Consider the following 18,100-nt stretch of genomic DNA (forward strand, 5'->3'; position numbering starts at 1 on the left):
CGTCTCAGTCTGCTGTCTCTGTTGAGCAGCCATGAGCGAAGAGCGGTCGATGCGACAGTGAGTGAACTGACATTTATATACAGTATTTACAAGGCTTTGTACAAGATATGTACGAGGGCCGTGAGAACAATGGGCAAGGACGAGGCCCTGAGGAGAGCTTCTTTCTGGCACGATGGCGTGTCTGCTGCCCGTCTGCTTGTGCGTCTCAGTGCGGCTCTGTTCTTCTAGCCGCCGGTGACCGTTGCGTTCCTCTGCACCAGGCGTTCTTCCGCACCAGGCGTTCCTCTTCTCCAATAGGGTCACGCCACAGGCCACCGTTCGGGTGGGCTCGAGCCGACGCTAGTGAGGAGGAGGAGGAAGGGTCTGCGCCGGCGAGCAAGGATGACTCGTTGCAAGCAGTGCCATGGCGGCGAGTCTTGGCCTGCTTTGCCCGACGGCGGGCGCACAGCTCTGGTTCCCAGACAGGCCAGCGGAATGAGGTTTCAGGCACAACAGCACCCCCGCCGCCAGACAATGCGCCACGAAGACGAGCTGCTTCCGCGTGGCTCGGATGCGGGGCGCGCGAACATCAGGCTCCTCCCAGTTCCCGTCCGCTGCTCAGCCGCAGGTGGCTCCTTGCTCCTTTCCGTGAACACGCCCCGCTCACAGGACAGGATCGCTGTTCCTCCGCCTTGTCGCCCAGATGTCTGGACCAGCTTCGCTCGCTCCTTCTGAAGAGCTTGCCTCCTAGCATCGGTCGATCATGACTCTGCACCTTGGCAAGAACCAACCGACAACAGACAAACCTAACACGAGCAAGATCCCTCGGCCGCCTGTCAAAATGCCAGACTTCAAAGCCACGGAAAACTCTAGTAGCTATATTTCTGTCCCCTTTTTGCTTTCTCTTCAACAAACGACACATGTGGGATACCAGAACTCTAAAGTAATTAACTCAAGTGTCAAACGCATGTGACAAACGGACTGAATGAATGCAAAATAAATTTGGTCTCTTGTGATGACTTGGTTCAGAAAACGCTCAGCTGGGGCCACAAACGAGGATATCAATTTTGTCCCGATCTAAGAGCGAACATGACAGCTGTTCAGAAAGTTACCAGATGTAAATCACGAGGTGGTCGAAGGCAGCCTTGCTCAGAACGCACGGCTTAGTGCGTCTACGTCAGCGTTTAACTCGTTTCTAACGGACGCTAACCAATACTCGCTACCGTGGAAGCTAATGTCTCTGCCTCTCGCTGTAGCTGCGTTTTCCTCTCTCTCCGTACTTGTCGTTCCAGTTTCTACGGGAAGAAAAGAACGAGTTATTTTCCCTCAATGACAACTTGTTCCTTTCCTTACGCTTCTCACGCCAGTCGCGGCGTTCAATTGCGAGTGCGCAACGCTTCCGGTGGGACCGTTCTTTCTTTCTCTTTGTTCGTGGCGGCAAGTCAGACCTTTCAATAATCTTGAATTTCACGTGCACCCGCGTTTTCGCTCGATGCGAGGTCCGTATCTACCCGGCCTTTTGATTTTCCGCCTACTGAATAGCGTTGTCTTGACTTGCGGCTTTCAATCGCGATATCTATGCTTGGTGGAGCATTTAGGCTGTTTCTTCTTGCCTTTGTCACAGCGGCTCCGTGAAAGCTAGCACTTTTTGAGCCGTAGGCGCGTTTTCTCTCCGCACGTGTGCCGTTTTCTGCGGGACCGCGGTTTCTCCCGTAACTACAGCGGAAAATGACAGTCTGCGTGACAGCCTGTGCCCTAGTACATATCTTTAGCTCCGATTCTAACCCTAGTTTCGGGGTTAACAAAGTAACGGACTTTGATGCAGTCATTTTGCCGGAAACGCTGGCGCTTCCGATGGTGGCAACGCGTTTCTGCGCGCGCGCCCTTTCCCTCTTTTTAATGGCACCACTCTTTCTTGTGCTGCCGTTAAAAACACGGTGTGTCATCCTCTGACTTCGCTAGAACTGGCACTGGCCTTTTCAATAATGTCCAGCCGAACATCCTCTCTGCCATTCCCTGCAACTCCTGCTTTTGACACGCTAGGAGATCCAGTTTCCTTCAACTCCGCTCCAATCTCAATGGGCGAGACGTCTGTAACTGCATCGTCCGATGCAGTGGCTACCTTATCCGAAGATACAGAGGTTTCCTCAGTTCGCGAATGCAGAGCATCTTCCACTGCTACAGCAGCAGTTACATCTTGCACGTACGGACTACCTTCCTCTCTGCCGCACTGGCAGGGCTGCTCCACAGCTAAGCACTCCACCTGTGTGTCACGATCGTCCGAACCTTCCGCATTTTCCAGCCATTCTAGAATGTCGGCTTTTAGCTGGTGGGAAAAATCGTAAAACGATTCCGTACTTTTTTGCTCTCGCTGGTAGCTTTGGCAAAGGTCCGCCGGTGACAGGTCATATCTCATCAGTAAAAAGCTTTTCAGACAATCGCAGTCTGCCAAGTCGCCGTCCACCAGCCACTTGAGAACGTCATACGCTTCGCTGGAAAGGAGGGCTACCAACTCCTGTGCCCAACTATACCGCTGAACGCGCTTTCTCTCGCAGACGCGCTCAAACTCCAACAAATACTTCGCCAGATCCTCGGATATCACGAAGGGCCGCGGCCTGTCTCTAGGCTGCCGACCATTGCTCTCATGCAGAACGGATAATGCTTCATCTCTCTTGAAGCTTATCTGATGCGCTTCAAGCTCTAGATCCATAAGTTTCCTAACGCGAGCACGCCGTTTTATCTCAAGCTGCTTACGTTTTGCCGCGTCTTCGCACTCACGGCGTTCTTTGATCTCATCCCAAGCCTCGTTGGCTTCCTCAACCGTTACTTCCTGTGCCCGCATGATCTCAAGTATCGCATGTTTTCGTTTCGCGGGGCCCAAATCAACGCCATGTCTTGGCAAATTTCGATGAGTTCTTTCACTTTAAGGTTCTCCATCGCATGCAATAGACTTTTGCTGTCCGCCCTTTGCTTATAATTCTCTTGCCCTTCACTACTATCGCACTACTAGTGTGAAACGCGCAAGCAATTCTTTACAACAAAGTCTTGTTAACTCCGTCTGCACTAGCTTTCATTTCAAAGCACTCCTACTTGGTTTGAAACAACAAAGCTCTCTACAGTGCTACACATAGCCCTACTCTAGACTGCAATCACGTGTGCTAGAGCAGTCTCGAGAACTGAGGGGACAACATCAGACACTCACCGCGCCGAGGTAGCTGACGCCGGTCGATCCCGCAGCTGCCATCGACTATTGGGACTTGGGCATCCCACCGCTGCCACCACTGTTGCGACGCAACATCCCACCGCTGCCACCACTGTTTTCCCTTGGAGCGTCTGAGTCTGCTGTCTCTGTTAAGCAGACCTGAGCGAAGAAAGGTCGATGCGACGGTGAGTGAACTGACGGCGAGCAAGGATGACTCGTTGCAAGCCGTGCCATGGCGGCGAGTCTTGGCCTGCTTTGCCCGACGGCGGGCGCACAGCTCTGGTTCCCAGACAGGCAAGCGGAATGAGGTTTCAGGCACAACGTATAACCTCCCGCAGGTTATCGTTCTTAGCGGTGTCCAGGCAGCTTGCTGAGAAAACGCGCTGCTGGCGGTCGTACTGGCGGGCTCGGGCATCAAGAGTTTTTTCCATGGTGGCTGCCTCTTCAACGAATTCCGCGACGGGTTTTGGTGGGTTCCTTACGAGGCCGGCAAAGAGTTGCTCAACTCCTCGCATAATCATCATCATCACCCTGACTACGCCCGCTGCAGGGCAAAGGCCTCTCCCATGTCTCTCGAATTAACACTGTCCTTAGCCAGCCGCGTCCGCCATATTCCCGCAAATTTCTTAATCTCATCCGCCCACCTAATTTTCTACCGCCCCCTGCTGCGTTTGCCTTCTCTTGAAATCCACTCCCTTACCCTTAAGGACCAGCGGTTATCTTGCCTTCGCATTACATGTCCTGCCCAAGCCCACTTCTTCCTCTTGATTTCAACTAGGTTATCATTAACACACGTTTGTTCTCTCACTCACTCCGCCCGCACCGATGTCTGCTTCGGCTCGCCGGAAGAGACGCTTCATTTCCTCAGTGTACATTGCAACGGTCTCGTTTGGATGTTGTATGCGAGACTGTAGCAGCTGCTGGGCTGTCTCCTTTCGCACGACGTTCGTGAAGATCTTCAGAAGCTGCTCCTTGAAGGTTTCCCAGTTCGTGAGGATAGCTTCCTCATTCTCAAACCAGATTCTTGCTGGTCCTTCCAAGGCGAAGAAGGCGTACCTAAGTTTCGTAGCATCATCCCAGTTCTTGAAGACAGCCACACGGTCGAACTGTTCCAGCCATTCTTCGGGGTCGGCGCCAGGCGAAGCGTCGAAGGTTGGTGGCACTCGGGGCTGGTGAAGAATGATTGGAGGCGTCGTCTGGGGCAAGCTCATGGTGGACGTTGCTACTGGATTTCGCTTCCGGGTAGGGTCCGGCAGAATCCCGAACTCAGGTGCGTCTCCTAGCAGACGTCGGCTTGCGCGGTGGACTGGAGTCAAGTCCTCCGGTGAATGACTCGAAGGGCTGGCGTCGCGACTTGCTGGGGGGGGGGGGGAGGATACACAGCACCTCCACCAGATGTCACGTTGTAGTGACGGCAGTCCAGCGTTCAGGAAGACAGCAACAAAAACTTTCAAACGAACATCTTTATTTGGGCTGACTTGAGCCCTCAAAAGAACTGAATCACTCGGCGGCGGCGTAAGAAACAGGATTGCTCGGCGGTCGTCGAACTACGAATGCCCGCCGCTCGCGGCATCGCTCAATTTAAAGACACCAAAGAAACTTCGAGATAACAAGTCGAGATCATGTGCAGTAATCTAGAAAAACGTAGATGCACCTCTTCATGCCTGTGGTCAATCGAGATTAGTCCGGTCGCTTCTCGCGTCACAAACAAAAATGATACACCCCTTTCCTGCGGCCTTGACCGCGAACGAACGGGCACTAAAATGATACGCGGCAATATGGAAGCTAAGATTAAGAAATGTAATTAAGTGCAGAGTTCCTGCGCGTGTCGACTAAACACGCTGCCGAAGTAGTACAAATTCATAATACAGTTTTGACCGGATACCCCGCGGCAAAGTAGAACCGTTTTGCATATGCTTGTATTCGTTTCATTCTGGCCTATTTAGAATATGCCTTGTTAATATCTAACTCTTGTCACCCAATAATAACTCAAGCAATAGAAGTAGTACAGAATTAACCAGTCTGTTTTATATTGCCTATTTATAACTGCACTGCCAGTGTCACACAAATGAAAGCAGCTGTAAATATTCACTTAATTGCTACCCGCGAAAAGTGCCACGAATTTCTCTTTTTCGGAAATTTTATGATCATAACGTGTCACCTCGGTCACCTCAGATTCACCCAGCCGATTTTGTCCGCTCACCATGGACATAATCACGCAGTTTACAAGAACCTTTAGAAAGCTCGCGTACGGCTCAATTTGCAAGTGACCTTCGTCAATCCCTTCTATGCATAACTTAATATTGTAACTTGCCTGTATCTTATGTCAACACTGAAGACCCCGTCCTTGTCAAAAGTGCTTTAACTAACTCTGTATGCTCTTCCTGAATAACGTCATTTTATTTGTTTTCTTAGTTGCTGTGCCTTGGAGTATTAAGCGACCGTTAATCCTGTGTGTGTTTTCATCAGCGTCGTGCCTTTAGGTTTTTTCTTTCTGCCAACGACTGTATACATCGTCTCATGTAATTTTGAAATCAAAATTGGTTTAAATGTTTAGGACGCATTGCAGACGAATCCCTGCGGGAGGAGTAATGCTAAAAGCTCAAACCTCTGACACCTCCCACTAGCAAAAGCCTGCAGTAGCTGAACTACCCCAAGCAGCACACCAACAATGGACCGACGCTGGCATAATGCTGGTCAAAACCGGCTCGAAAGTCGTACCGACGTCGGCATTGGGGCAAAAAGTTACTTTTTCCAACCTTGGCCTGATGTTCGGACCAACACTGAACCGACATTCATGCCACTATCAGACCACTGTTCAGCCGCTCTACCAACACTGAACCGACATTCATGCCACTCTCAGACCACTGTTCAGCCGCTCTACCAACACTGAACCGACATTCATGCCACTCTCAGACCACTGTTCAGCCGCTCTACCAACACTGAACCGACATTCACGCCGCTATTGTACCCACTTTCAGCCACTCTACCAACACTGAACCGACATTCATGCCACTATCAGACCACTGTTCAGCCGCTCTACCAACACTGAACCGACATTCATGCCGCTATTGTACCCACTTTCAGCTGCTCTACCAACACCGGCTTGACATACCACAATTAGGCCACTGTTCAGCCTTTCTGCTAACGCTTGCCCGAAGTTTATGCCATTGCATTTCCAGTTCAGCGAATATTCACATTCCAGTTAATGTTCGCATTGGGAAAGCCATGGGTTTTGGCATTGCAAAGCTGCAATCATCTCTTCTATACACATGCACAACAAAATGAGGCAACGAAAGAATCCAACTGAGAAACTATTTATTAAATAATTAGGCACCGTGGCTGGGGACGCGCGGTTGCGCGAGTGCTGCGAGGCAGCGAGGGCCGCGCAGGAGGCGGGACCTTGGGAAGGAGCCAGGGCCGTGCGGGAGGAGGATTTCTGGGAGGTGGGGGCCGCTTGGGGAAGGGAGGGCACTGTGCTGGGGGCTGAAGCACAGGGGCTCGCAGTGGTTGCCAGGCCGGCAGCGGTACTTGGCAGAAACGCTTCGGCAAAACGCCTTTTGCGTCCGCCGCCACGGTCCACCGAACCTGGCAACCACTTCCTAATAAACCCCTGCGCTTCCACCACATCCGCCCCCGTCTTCTCACAGATGGCATCTGCATAAGATAAGCGTTCATTTTAGGCCAGCAGAAAAAGTTTGCTCGTTAACAGAAATCAAGATTATTTCAGCAACAGAGAAAACAGAAAAGGCCACAAGTACATGTTAACTCAAAGTGCGTGCCAAAATGAAAGGACTACAGTATCCAAATACAACTTGAGGAGAAAATCCACCTGAAAGCTCTTCTAACCAACTGTATAAAGCTGCTGCGACATCACGGTCGACCACTTTGCACTACTAACATATGGGAGCACAAATGGCTGGCAGATACAAGGCACGACTACGATCCATGACAAGAGATGGATGTGACTGATGGGAGGGCTTTCTTTGAAAGGCATCTGCTGACTCATATATCTTCAGATGCACATGGAAGAAGACTGCAGATGACTACCCCCATAAAAACAGTAACAAAATATTCACCTGTAATGAAAAAGAAAACTGGTAAAGTATCAACTGAAAAGAAGAAAAGAAAACAAAGCGCAGCAGAACCTGGTGCATGTTCTTCCACTCATCTTTTAAAATTCAGTTAAAAGCTACTGCAACAACATACCTGTTGCCACCTTGCATAACTTCAGGGCAATAAATGACCACTTGCCCTTGCGGCCATGGAGGCTGTACATCCTCTGTACAGCCACCCCCATGATGGCGGTCATTATGTTGGAGCCCACCTCCCTCAGGCCCTTGCCCCCCAGGCGGACCAGCTGCTTTCGCTGAAAAGAAACACCACAGGTGCACAAGCTATTAGGCACAAACATCAATTATAATTTCATTTAGTTTAGCAGAATCGAATAGCTAAGACAATTGTGTGACTACCTGTCAACAGCCCATGCGAGTACCTACAATCATAATGCATAATTTCTGTATGATACAATAGCTTGACTAGTTGCTACCAGCAGAAAGCACCACCACCAATATGGACATTCTTTTTTTTCCCAGATGTGGGAATCTGGCTTTCCGCCGTCGCTTTTGCGCGGCTGTGCCGGCCGCCCGCGTTGTTTCTCCTCTTTCCCTTGCTCCCGCCTCAGGCGGTGGAGAGGCGGCTGGGTGACTAATCACTGTCATTTAGCCACAGCTCCGCCCCGGCTCCCCAAGGGCCTTTGCCATTGGCGCCTTTTGGCGGGAATTCGGGATCCGCTTTGGGGCGGCCGCGCACAGCGCGACCGTCCGAGCGGGGCCGAGAGAGAGAGAGATCCCTCCGAGACAGCGTAAGGTGCGTACGTTACTGTTTGTCCGTGCCGGCCTTTGCCGTTCGGACCAGTGCTTACTCGAGCTCGCCCGCACGTGTCCTCTGACCTGCAGCGGCTCGAGCCTGTCCAGCGGGGTCCAGCGACCTCTGACAGGCGTACCTTGCGTTGAATGCCCACTCTCTCTCGCAACCGGCCCAACGGTCGACACGAGAGAGAGATCACAGGACTGCCGCGGGGACATTCTCCTGCAGCGGCGTGCTAGCGGTGCGCATTACTCGAGTCGCTTCGTGCGCGCAGCGGAGCCTTGCTCCTCGCGCGCCCCCGGGACGGGGTGACTATTGAGTGCGTGTGTACCTGCTGGAGGACGATGTGAATAAACGTCTCCTTTGTGAACTTGGAGGCCTATTTCTTTGCGGCGAATCGCTCTCCTCCCAGCGGAGGCTGAGTGCACTGCATCGGTGTCCCAGTGTGTGTGTGGTGACGGCTGATCGGGGCCCTTGGCTCGCGCGAAGCTCGAACCCGCGGTGGGTGGTGGCCTGTGTCCACTTAGAAACCCACACAGTTTACTAAGAGCAGGGAAACTTTAGCGATTAAGCAAAGGTGGCCAACTCCTACCCATTATGCTTTGCATCTTGGACATTATTATATTATAACTATAACGCTTTTTGCAGATATCTATGTGCTGGATGTGTTTTCTCTGCACAGCCGTTACGCTAAAATTGATTTGGTTTGTAGAACTTAAAGTTCCAAAGTGACTCAGGCTATGATGAGGGACACCATAGTGGAGGGCTCCGGAAGTTTCGACCACGTGGGGTCTTTAACATGCGCCACTGACATCACACTGCACACGGGCGCCTTGCTTTTCGCCTCCATGGAAAACTGGCCATCACGGCTGGGTTTGAACCTGAGTCTTTGGGTTCAGCAGTCGAGTGCCCTAACCACTGAGCCACCATGGCGGGGCTCACTACCCTGAAATTGAGCAGTCTAATTAATGCTATACAAAGGGCGCTTATTTAAATCCCCAAGCACCTGAGTAAAGCTGCGTGCTTAGCAACCACATTTAATTAAACGATGTTGCTTGTTTTTGGCAGCAGATTAAGTAATGAAATGTGCATAATGTGAGCAAAAGACAGGGAAGAGGTGGGTTAAAGCTGCCCCATTATTTGGGAAACCTAGCCGAAATTAAAGACGCACTGAGAGAGGACCAACTTCCAGCTGTGTTCACAGCAGTTCATGCAACAGTATATTAACCGAAAGCTCAGCTTCCTGTAAAACAGACCTTACAACATCCTTAATGTTAGCTACAAAGTCCACTGCTGAACTAAATTAAAACAGCACAACAATAAATGACAAATGTAAGGAAAATGAGGGGCTCGTTATGAGACACATACGAAGAAAGGCAGCCACAGGCAACAAAAGCATAGGGGATTTTTTTTTTGCTGTTGATCGATGTAAAACAATAATGTAATCACAGAAATATTTGACTGAGAAAAAAAATTTGTTGGAACCAAGTCTGTTATGCAACGACCGGCCACCGGCAGAGCTCTGGAAAACTACATCGAATGACATTGAGTGACACCATCTGAGAGCAACTGCCCCAAAAAAGCCTGTGACCGCACCACCAAATACCAAGCTACTACAAGATGTGATAGGTGCAATGCTTCGCACAGAACCAGCATCAGTAGCTTGGTTTGCTGTTTAGCGCTCCTTCTCGCCTAAACGCTCTGATGCGACAGCAGTCTCGCAGGTGGCATTTTCTTTGCATTGCGTGGCTGAAACATGATGTGACAACTGGCACTTGCCGTAAGCAATACAGTCCATCCCGGATATATCGAACTCGAAGGGGATCGCGAAAAAGTTCGATATATCAATAATTCGAAATATAAAATATGCCTATTAGACGCTTATTTTAAAATTGCGCAAATCTCGGACAATTTCCCGGGATCGTAGCAAGTGGGAACTTACCGATTTATTCCTCTTAAGTCCACAAAAACGAAAGCACAACTCCACGATTAGCGCGCTTTATTTCGCAAGAAAAGTCAGTGAGCTTTGCTTGCCTCTTCCTCTGCACCATGCAGTTCATTAAGCTGTCCTCAAGCTTGTTGAGAGTATCCAAATGAGAAAGTCCAGTGCCCTCCATTGCGCCACAACAGCGATGAATGACGCTGAATGCGGATGCAAGTTCAGCCGCAGTGCATGGCGGCTGGGCCTCTTCGCACAATCTTCGTCACTGCTCGGGTCCGCTTCCTCGGTATCGATGATGTCAGCCACGATGTGAGCATCAGAAATTAGGGAGCTCCTTATGGCCATTCCCATTTCCTTTCACACCCCCCACAAAGTTCCCATCACGTGACTAAGCGCAGCTGTTCAAGGCCAGCGCCGCGTGAACTCTTAGGAGAAGCCCATTTGCAGGAGCGCGCGCTAGTGGAAGAAGCCCACTTCCAGGGTGGCGCATACTGGGAGAAGCGCACTTGCGGGGGCTCGGCATGGCACGGAGTTCGATATATCAAATATAGGGTGCACAGGAGTTCGATAAACGTAAACAAATTTGCTATAATTTTGCATGAGATTCCCAAGGGGATTCTACATCTGTTCGATATAGGCAATAATTCGATATATCCGGGTTCTATATATCCGGGATCGACTGTATTGCGAGCGCCACATGTTCAGCACTGCTACTGAGCCCAACAAATTGATAGGAGCCAAAGAGCAGATAAAGAGAGTCCCCTAACAGCTGTCCCGACACGTGATGCAGTTTTTGCAAGCTCTGCTACCTGCTGGGCATTGCGTACCACTTTTGCTTCGAGCAGTAAATCTCACCACACAAGGAATCGACAGGGCGTTCCAGTGAACACTCTCAAAAATTCCTAAAGAAGCGCAAGTTCGATATGGGAAAACAATTTTTTTTTTGGAGGAACGATCTCTCAGCAGTGGTGGACATAATTTACTGCATAACTGTGCGTGTGTACCTGCAAATATTTCTTCTATTTTGAACTCCCTATTCTTAGGAATTCCTGAAAATGTTCACTGAAACAGCCAATGTGTATATCAGCAAGCAACTTTCATGAACAAGACATTTACATTAACAAAACACACTGTGACAGCACACTCCAGCACAACAGTAGGAATTATATCTATGAAGAGCATGTTATTCACAGAGCACGGCATGCAAATACTCTTGGAGCTCAAGATTTCTTCACAAACCTCGGAATTACATTATGCATGCAATTCGTTAGTAGGCATTCATTTTTTCCAGACATGAATTATCAGAAACATTAAATCACCAGTCCAGCAGCCACGCTGTCGTCCTGGACGGCAGCTTCCACAGTGTCCAACTCCTCGGGGGAGAATGCGGGCAGTGCAAGGGTGGGAGGCGGTGGCGAGGGGGACACTGGCCGAGTCCTCTGCTCCAGCTGCCGGTCCGACCGCAGCAGCACATGATCCTCCAGCCTTTGTAACCGCTGCATTAAGTCGCGCTGCTGCTGTCGGACCTCCAGCACCAGGCACATCAGCTTCAGCAGGGTAGCTGAAACTGAAGCAATCAACAATTTCAGTGAGAGCAGGGTTAACCTGGGCGCAATAATATCATTTGCGCACTGAGGTACAATAAAGAACAGTATGAGGCTAACAGTAGGCAGCAACACACTCTGTACTATGCTCCTAAACTTCCCCCAGTTTTTATCCTCCAGGACACTTCTAATTCATGTTCTATTCCTTGCTAGCCTAATTTAAATGCCATAAATGTCACCATGCACTGACAAACACCTAGGTGAAATGGAGCTGCTCTATGTGTGATAGCTAGCACAGAACCTGCAGCCTTGTTGTGTAAAGGACTTCTCAGTCTATGAGCTTCGCCAATTTTTACATTGCTTCATGGGCATTTCCACTGCTATTGCACCATGGCAGAGATGGCAGCAGTTAGTCGCAAATGGATTCTTCCAGTGTCATGAGAAGCATGTGCTAATAGAAGCGAGAAAGCAGAGCAGGCCTGTGCCCTTAATATAGCATTGCACCATTTGGAAAGTATTGCTCACGGCAAAACCCACATTGGCCAAAATGCTGGAGGTAGACATCTGTTCTAACTGCAAGTGCTGGCAGGGATCAATGCATTAAAACTGCAACAAAGATAGCCCTTATGGAATTATAGCCCTTAGCTGACAAGCGAAATGCAACAAAGAGGTGGACCAAATGTTTCTTGCTAGGCAAAGGAGGTCCCAAACCGTTGAGAAATAAAACAAGGTCACATTTATCTCTTACCACGCATCCATTTTCTGCAGGCAAGACAAGACTAGGAGCCAGCTGATGTGCTCCACAAGGCAGTTAGGCTGTTCAGTTCTTTCCTAAGCAAGAGGTCCTCCTTCAGAGCATGCCACTATTATTGGCTGCTTATCTCCTTCAGCACCCTTTATGGGAGCTTTGTGATAGCGCAATTAATTTTTTTTCAGCACATTTCGCTGCATCCAAGGCACTGCATTGACTTCCAACCAGTAAACTTTTAAAATACTTTGAAAGACAATGAAAAATTACAATATGGGCCTTGCTGACCAACCGCGACCAAGCGACCAAATTATGCTGGTAAGGAAACAAATGCACAGAACATGGGACTACTGTGTAGAGTGCAATTCGTAGGAGTGGCTTCCTGGTGGTGATGTAGGCCGAGAGAGGCAACAGAAATGCCAGGATCCAAAAGAACCCAACAAAAGCACAACATACAGCTCTTGGGAAGGGCACACAACAACCACTCCACTATGAATCACAAGAGGAGAAAGCAATGGAAGTACTAGGTTGTAAATTCCAGTACCACTTCAGTTCAATACAATGGTTTTTGAGAAATACATGTGATGATTTTCAGAGTGACCCCTTTCAAAGCACATAGTTTGAAACTAGAAATGTGCTCCTAGCACCGTTTCAAGAGCCACTGAGGAGAACTCCGTGCAAATATCTTCCTGAATAAGTATATTCTCTAGGTCTTTCTGGGCCTGTTGACTGCTGCTCGGCAGCAGCAGGTACAATGAGAAATTTAAAATTTGCTCTGTTTTTCTTTAAGGCAAAGCAGATCTAGCTTCTATATTTTGTTGTGTCACTTGATACTAGACAAAATAGGAGTGTAATTAAAAGAAAGGAACACAGTGAAAAGACGGGACAAGCAGCATTTGTTCTGTCCTCTCACTGTGTCCCCATGTTTGGCTTGCATTTCTCTTTTTGCACAAAAGTAAACAAAGTGAAAATCTCACCATCAACAGTCCCAGCTGTCGACCCCTCCAGCTTGCTGGGTGGCGCACTGTTTTCGTTCACGCTCTCCCCAGCGTGATTCAGTGGGGCTGGAGATGAACATGCGTCATTGATGGCAATCCAGGAAGTACAGAACACACTACTGTGTACAACCACAATGTCACATTTCTATCCTAATTGAATGCAGAAATGCTACTTCAGGATATTTTTGGAGAAGGGACAGAACAGTTGCATGGCCAGGCTGTTTTTCATACAGGTGATCTTTTTAAAACACAATAGACACAAAATTACGAAGTTCAGAAACAAATTCCTGGTTATATAGAGATGCCCCCCAGGCAATAGTAACACTTCCTTTGGCCGAAAAGATATTTTAATTTGGTTTCAATCACAGGCTGTACAAAGACTTCATAATTCAAAACCCATCAAAACCGACACCTCCATGACAAGTAGTTGACGTGACAAACAATGTCACATCATGCAGATACCTATGACACATAAAAGAACGTTGTGATCCGACTGCGGCGGCGCGTTTCGATGGAGGCGAAACGCAAGAGGTGCCCGTGTGCTGTGCGATGTCAGTGCACGTTAAAGATCCCCAGTCGGCTGAAATTATCCCAGGGCGCTACGGCACCTCCTTCTTCCTTTCTTCTCACACTCCCTCCTTTATCCCTTCTCTTATGAATGTCCACCGAAATGCGAGAGAATTACTGCACCACTTTCTTTCCTGAAAAATCAGTTTTCAATTTTTTAAATATGTGTCTATAGTACTTTAATAATGACATTTCTCATGCACCAGCATGGTGCATTGGTACCGTATTTTCCGGTGTATAAGACGCGGCTTTTTTCAAAAATCTTGCTGGTGCGTCCTATACAAGGGTGCGTCTTATATGCGAATTTTTCGTTTTTTTTTAGAGAGTTCAGAAATTACTCAGGTTCATGTTCAAGCCTTTTTTACCTAAAAAATATCACTAGCAATGAGGCGGTTGTAACACGGTTAATACTTCAATACGGGGACCACCGTGCGCAACTTTTTTTAGGTGAACTTTATCATGAAACGACGGGGATGACGACTTCCGGGATCACAAACACACCACCGTTTCGGAGGCCCCAAGCAAAAGTAATGTGAAATGCCAAAAGATGACGACAATCACGCTTCTCGCCATTGTCAAGACAAGCCAGGACAAGCCGGCGTTCTTTTTTCAGCCACCCTTTGCCACTTTGTTTGCTCCATGTACGTAGTGCGAAGAGAATATTTTAGTCGCGTTGCCACCAGAAATGGGTGAACTTTTTGATAGCGCATCCGAAGGTGAAGACTTCCAAGGTTTTAAGTAGAAATAAAATGTTCTTATGGACATGTGGGAGAGTTTTTTTTGTTTTTCTTTCTTTTTTTCCAAAACGTGGGCAGGAATGGCGTGAGTGTTGCCTTTTTCGACCACTTAGCGTTGCTTAAGAATTTCTCACAAGTACGGTGAATTTCGTGATGGTCGCGCAAGCGTGTTTAATTGATCCTCACTAGCCCAACTGGGAAAACTGGGGTGCGTCTTATATAGCAACTTTTTCAATTACAGCCTGCATATATGGCGGGTGTGTCTTATACACTGGAAAATACGGTACATTTAAGGACACAAAAGAAACTGTCATGGCGAAACCAAACACAGAGAGCAGAATATATGTCATGTGAATAGAAACCTGTTCGCAGTACTGTTAACGTGGGTAAGAGAGTTTGCCACGAAATGGTTACTGGCAGAATCACTGCTGATCTGAGAGCATGGCAAATGTAAAAAGCTGATGCCAAGTCTGAGCACGTGAGCACGTTCCATTTCTCTGCAAGTGCAATTAGCTACGGTGGAGTTTTTTTCCCAGATTTTGCAAGCATACTACCATAAATCCCCAATCAAAACTAACACAATGTCGACCTTACATTAAATAGAAATGAGAAATGGTGTTTTAGTTTTAAGGCGGTTAACATCCAAAGGCGACTCAGGCTATGAGGGACGCCGTAGTGAAGGGCTCCGGAAATTTCGACCACCTGGGGTTCTTCAACGTGCACTGACATCGCACAGCACACGGGCCTCTAGAATTTCGCCTCCATCAAAATTCGACCGCCTTGGCCGGGATTGAAAACCCGCGTCTTTCGGGTCAGCAGCCGAGCGCCGTAACCACTGAGCCACCGCGGCGGCTTAACAAATGAGAATTCATGTCTTACGTGGTGACGGCAGCTGTACAACATCGTTGTGGCCCTCATTTCCTAAAAAAGAATTGCACATGAACGTCTTGTTGAGTATGCAAAATAATTTCTCATCAATAAAGAAATATGAGAATTTCAATTACCAGAAACTGCCGAGCTTTCTAGGGCTGAAGTGAACTCGTAGCGCCGCACCTTTTTTTCGGCGCTCTTGTAGGATCCTGCAAACATTCTCAATATCTCGACAAAAACCATGTCATCTCCAAGCAACAGTACGGATTTCAAAAAAACAAAACAACTGAGGCCGCCTTACTGGAAATCAAAGAAAAGCTAATTGAAAACATAGAAAATAAACTGCTAACAGTTGGCATATTCCTTGATATGAGGAAAGCGTTTGACTCGGTTAACCATAAGATATTGCTTGAAAAAATGCATTGTTATGGAATACGCGGTGTTCCTTTAACCTTATTTGCTAGCTACCTTGACAACCGATCTCAAACAACTATCATTAACGGTATTTCATCTGGGATCGGTCAGATTGTGTCTGGTGCGCCACAGGGCTCCGTTCTAGGACCAACGTTGTTCTTATTATATATTAATGATATCGTCAACCTTCATCCAGCAGACAACATTATAATCTATGCAGACAATACTAACGTATTTTTTTCAGGACAAGATAGTAATATTTTGCAAGCAGCCTCCAATAGTTGGTTATCCCAATTGTCTGTTTGGTTAAAATCAAATAGGTTAGAACTTAATGTCAGGAAAACAAAGTACATACTGTTTAGAGCCAAAAATAAGGAAGTTCCGAACAACTTCCAAATTCACTTCGAGCAAGCTCCTATAACTCGTGTCAGCTCTACAATGTTCCTTGGAGTCATTTTTGAAGAACATTTACTCTGGACAGATCGTGTAAACTACGTTTGCACTAAAATGGCTCGCTCTGTTGGTATCCTAAATAAATTTCGCACAATACTGCCTCGAAAATTCAAACTACAAATTTATTTCTCTCTACTCTTTTCGCATGTACAATATTGTTTGTTGATCTGGGGAACGACTACCTCAACCAATTTTGTGAAAGTACTTACTTTACAAAAAAGAGCTGTACGAGCGATTGATAACTTACATTACAGTGAGAGCACGGGTCCTTCCTTCCTCAACCATAGACTGCTAACCATCACGGCCGCTTACCACAAGAAGCTTGCTGTTTATATCAGAAACCTTATGAAAGGAAACTGGCAGACTTTCGAGAGCACATATTTAATTGCCCAAACAGCATACAGTCTTAGGCACCCTCAATACCATGCACCAAAATCTCGTACAAACTATGGGTTCCAAAAACTAACTCACATAATTCCTCATAATTAAACACGTGTCCATACTTAACAGAATTGTCGCTACAAAATATGTCCGAGGGCTGCTTTGCTGACTTGATGCCCGTTCAGCTGCCTGTATAGCAACACTCAGGCCAACAGACTATCAGTTTGAAAGCCTGTGAAACACTCATGTGGCAGAGGCATTGTTTTATTTACAATTAAAAGTGTGATTCTGGTTTCTAGGATTTAACAGCTTTAAGCTATGAAGAATGACGTAGCGGAAGACTCCAGATTAATTTAGACCACATGGGGTTGTTTAACATGCACTGATATTACAGAGCACAAGCGCATTCTGCACTGCTCCATTTCACCACAGACAGGATGTAACCTGGGCCCTCGGCTCAGCAGCATGGACCACTCAGCTACTGCGACAGGCTAACAATTCAAACTGAACTAAATGTAAACAGCTGGATGAGTTGGTTCTGAATTTGCATTATGAAACACTGTCTCAGTGCACAACAAAAATGGATGAGGAAAGAGCACACAACGCAAAGCATCAATTGATGTCTGGCATTTGTATTGTGTGCTCTTTCCTTGTCTGTGCTTTTTGTGTGCCAAAAAATGTTTCATAATGCAAAAAAAAAATTACCATACTAAACCTTTCTGTACTAAATATTATTAAGCATACTGAGTGCAGCACTAATTCTGGGAACTACAGGTCTTCAAAAACAAGGCACTAATGAGTTTCAGATGTAGTTCATCAGCTTACAAGTGCAATAGCTAACAGTTCATTCTGCTCCTCTTTTTGACAGCTGGCTAAGCGGTGGCTATCAACATGACTTCTTAGTCGTAATTTAGCCATGCAGAGGTGCAGACTCACAGAATCTAGCAAAGAGGCCTTTACAATCGCTGATGAAGCTACCATCAATATCTACAATAAGACTACTTATGGCAAGTGGTAACGACGACCACTGGGCAACGCATCCACTCCCCTCCGAGAGCTGGCTCGGCCTCAGCTTTTGCGAGCCGCGTCACCTCCGAGCTCCTGGCCACAGGCCAGTAGCACTCTTCTTTTGTCTCTGTGAGCCATCCGACAGGAATGACTGCAAGGCAGTCGTCCTCAAGAGGAAACTTCACCACAGCGAATGGTTTTGACATGCTGCACAGAGGAAACACAACAAAAGATTAATGGGCAAACAAGGATTTTTACCAGACACTCTCTGTGCCATTCTCTACTGGCACTTGCCTGTTTGGGTGCCGAAAACTTCACACTACCATGACAACTGACAGGTACTCTTACAACCATCTCGTTCTACTTCGCAACGCACTTCTGAACTTTC

At 47.7% G+C, this 18,100-nt stretch overlaps 1 protein-coding gene across 1 annotated transcript; it reads right to left on the minus strand.

Annotated features, from left to right (window-relative positions):
- Positions 1–568: 568 nt before the first annotated feature.
- Positions 569–17,684, minus strand: LOC149361384 (uncharacterized). The gene is made up of 8 exons (XM_089568058.1): positions 15,591–17,684; positions 15,466–15,507; positions 13,262–13,348; positions 11,312–11,559; positions 7,391–7,550; positions 6,584–6,838; positions 3,381–3,460; positions 569–754 (listed from the first exon to the last, which is right to left on the minus strand). The coding sequence occupies exons 1-8, from the start codon at positions 15,697–15,699 to the stop codon at positions 569–571; spliced, it is 1,167 nt and encodes a 388-aa protein (XP_089424184.1). The 5' UTR covers positions 15,700–17,684.
- Between the last annotated feature and the right edge of the window lie 416 nt (positions 17,685–18,100).

This window comes from Amblyomma mixtum, chromosome 2, assembly GCF_055824585.1.
Source record: "Amblyomma mixtum isolate Tamu chromosome 2, ASM5582458v1, whole genome shotgun sequence".
Lineage (NCBI taxonomy): Eukaryota > Metazoa > Arthropoda > Arachnida > Ixodida > Ixodidae > Amblyomma > Amblyomma mixtum.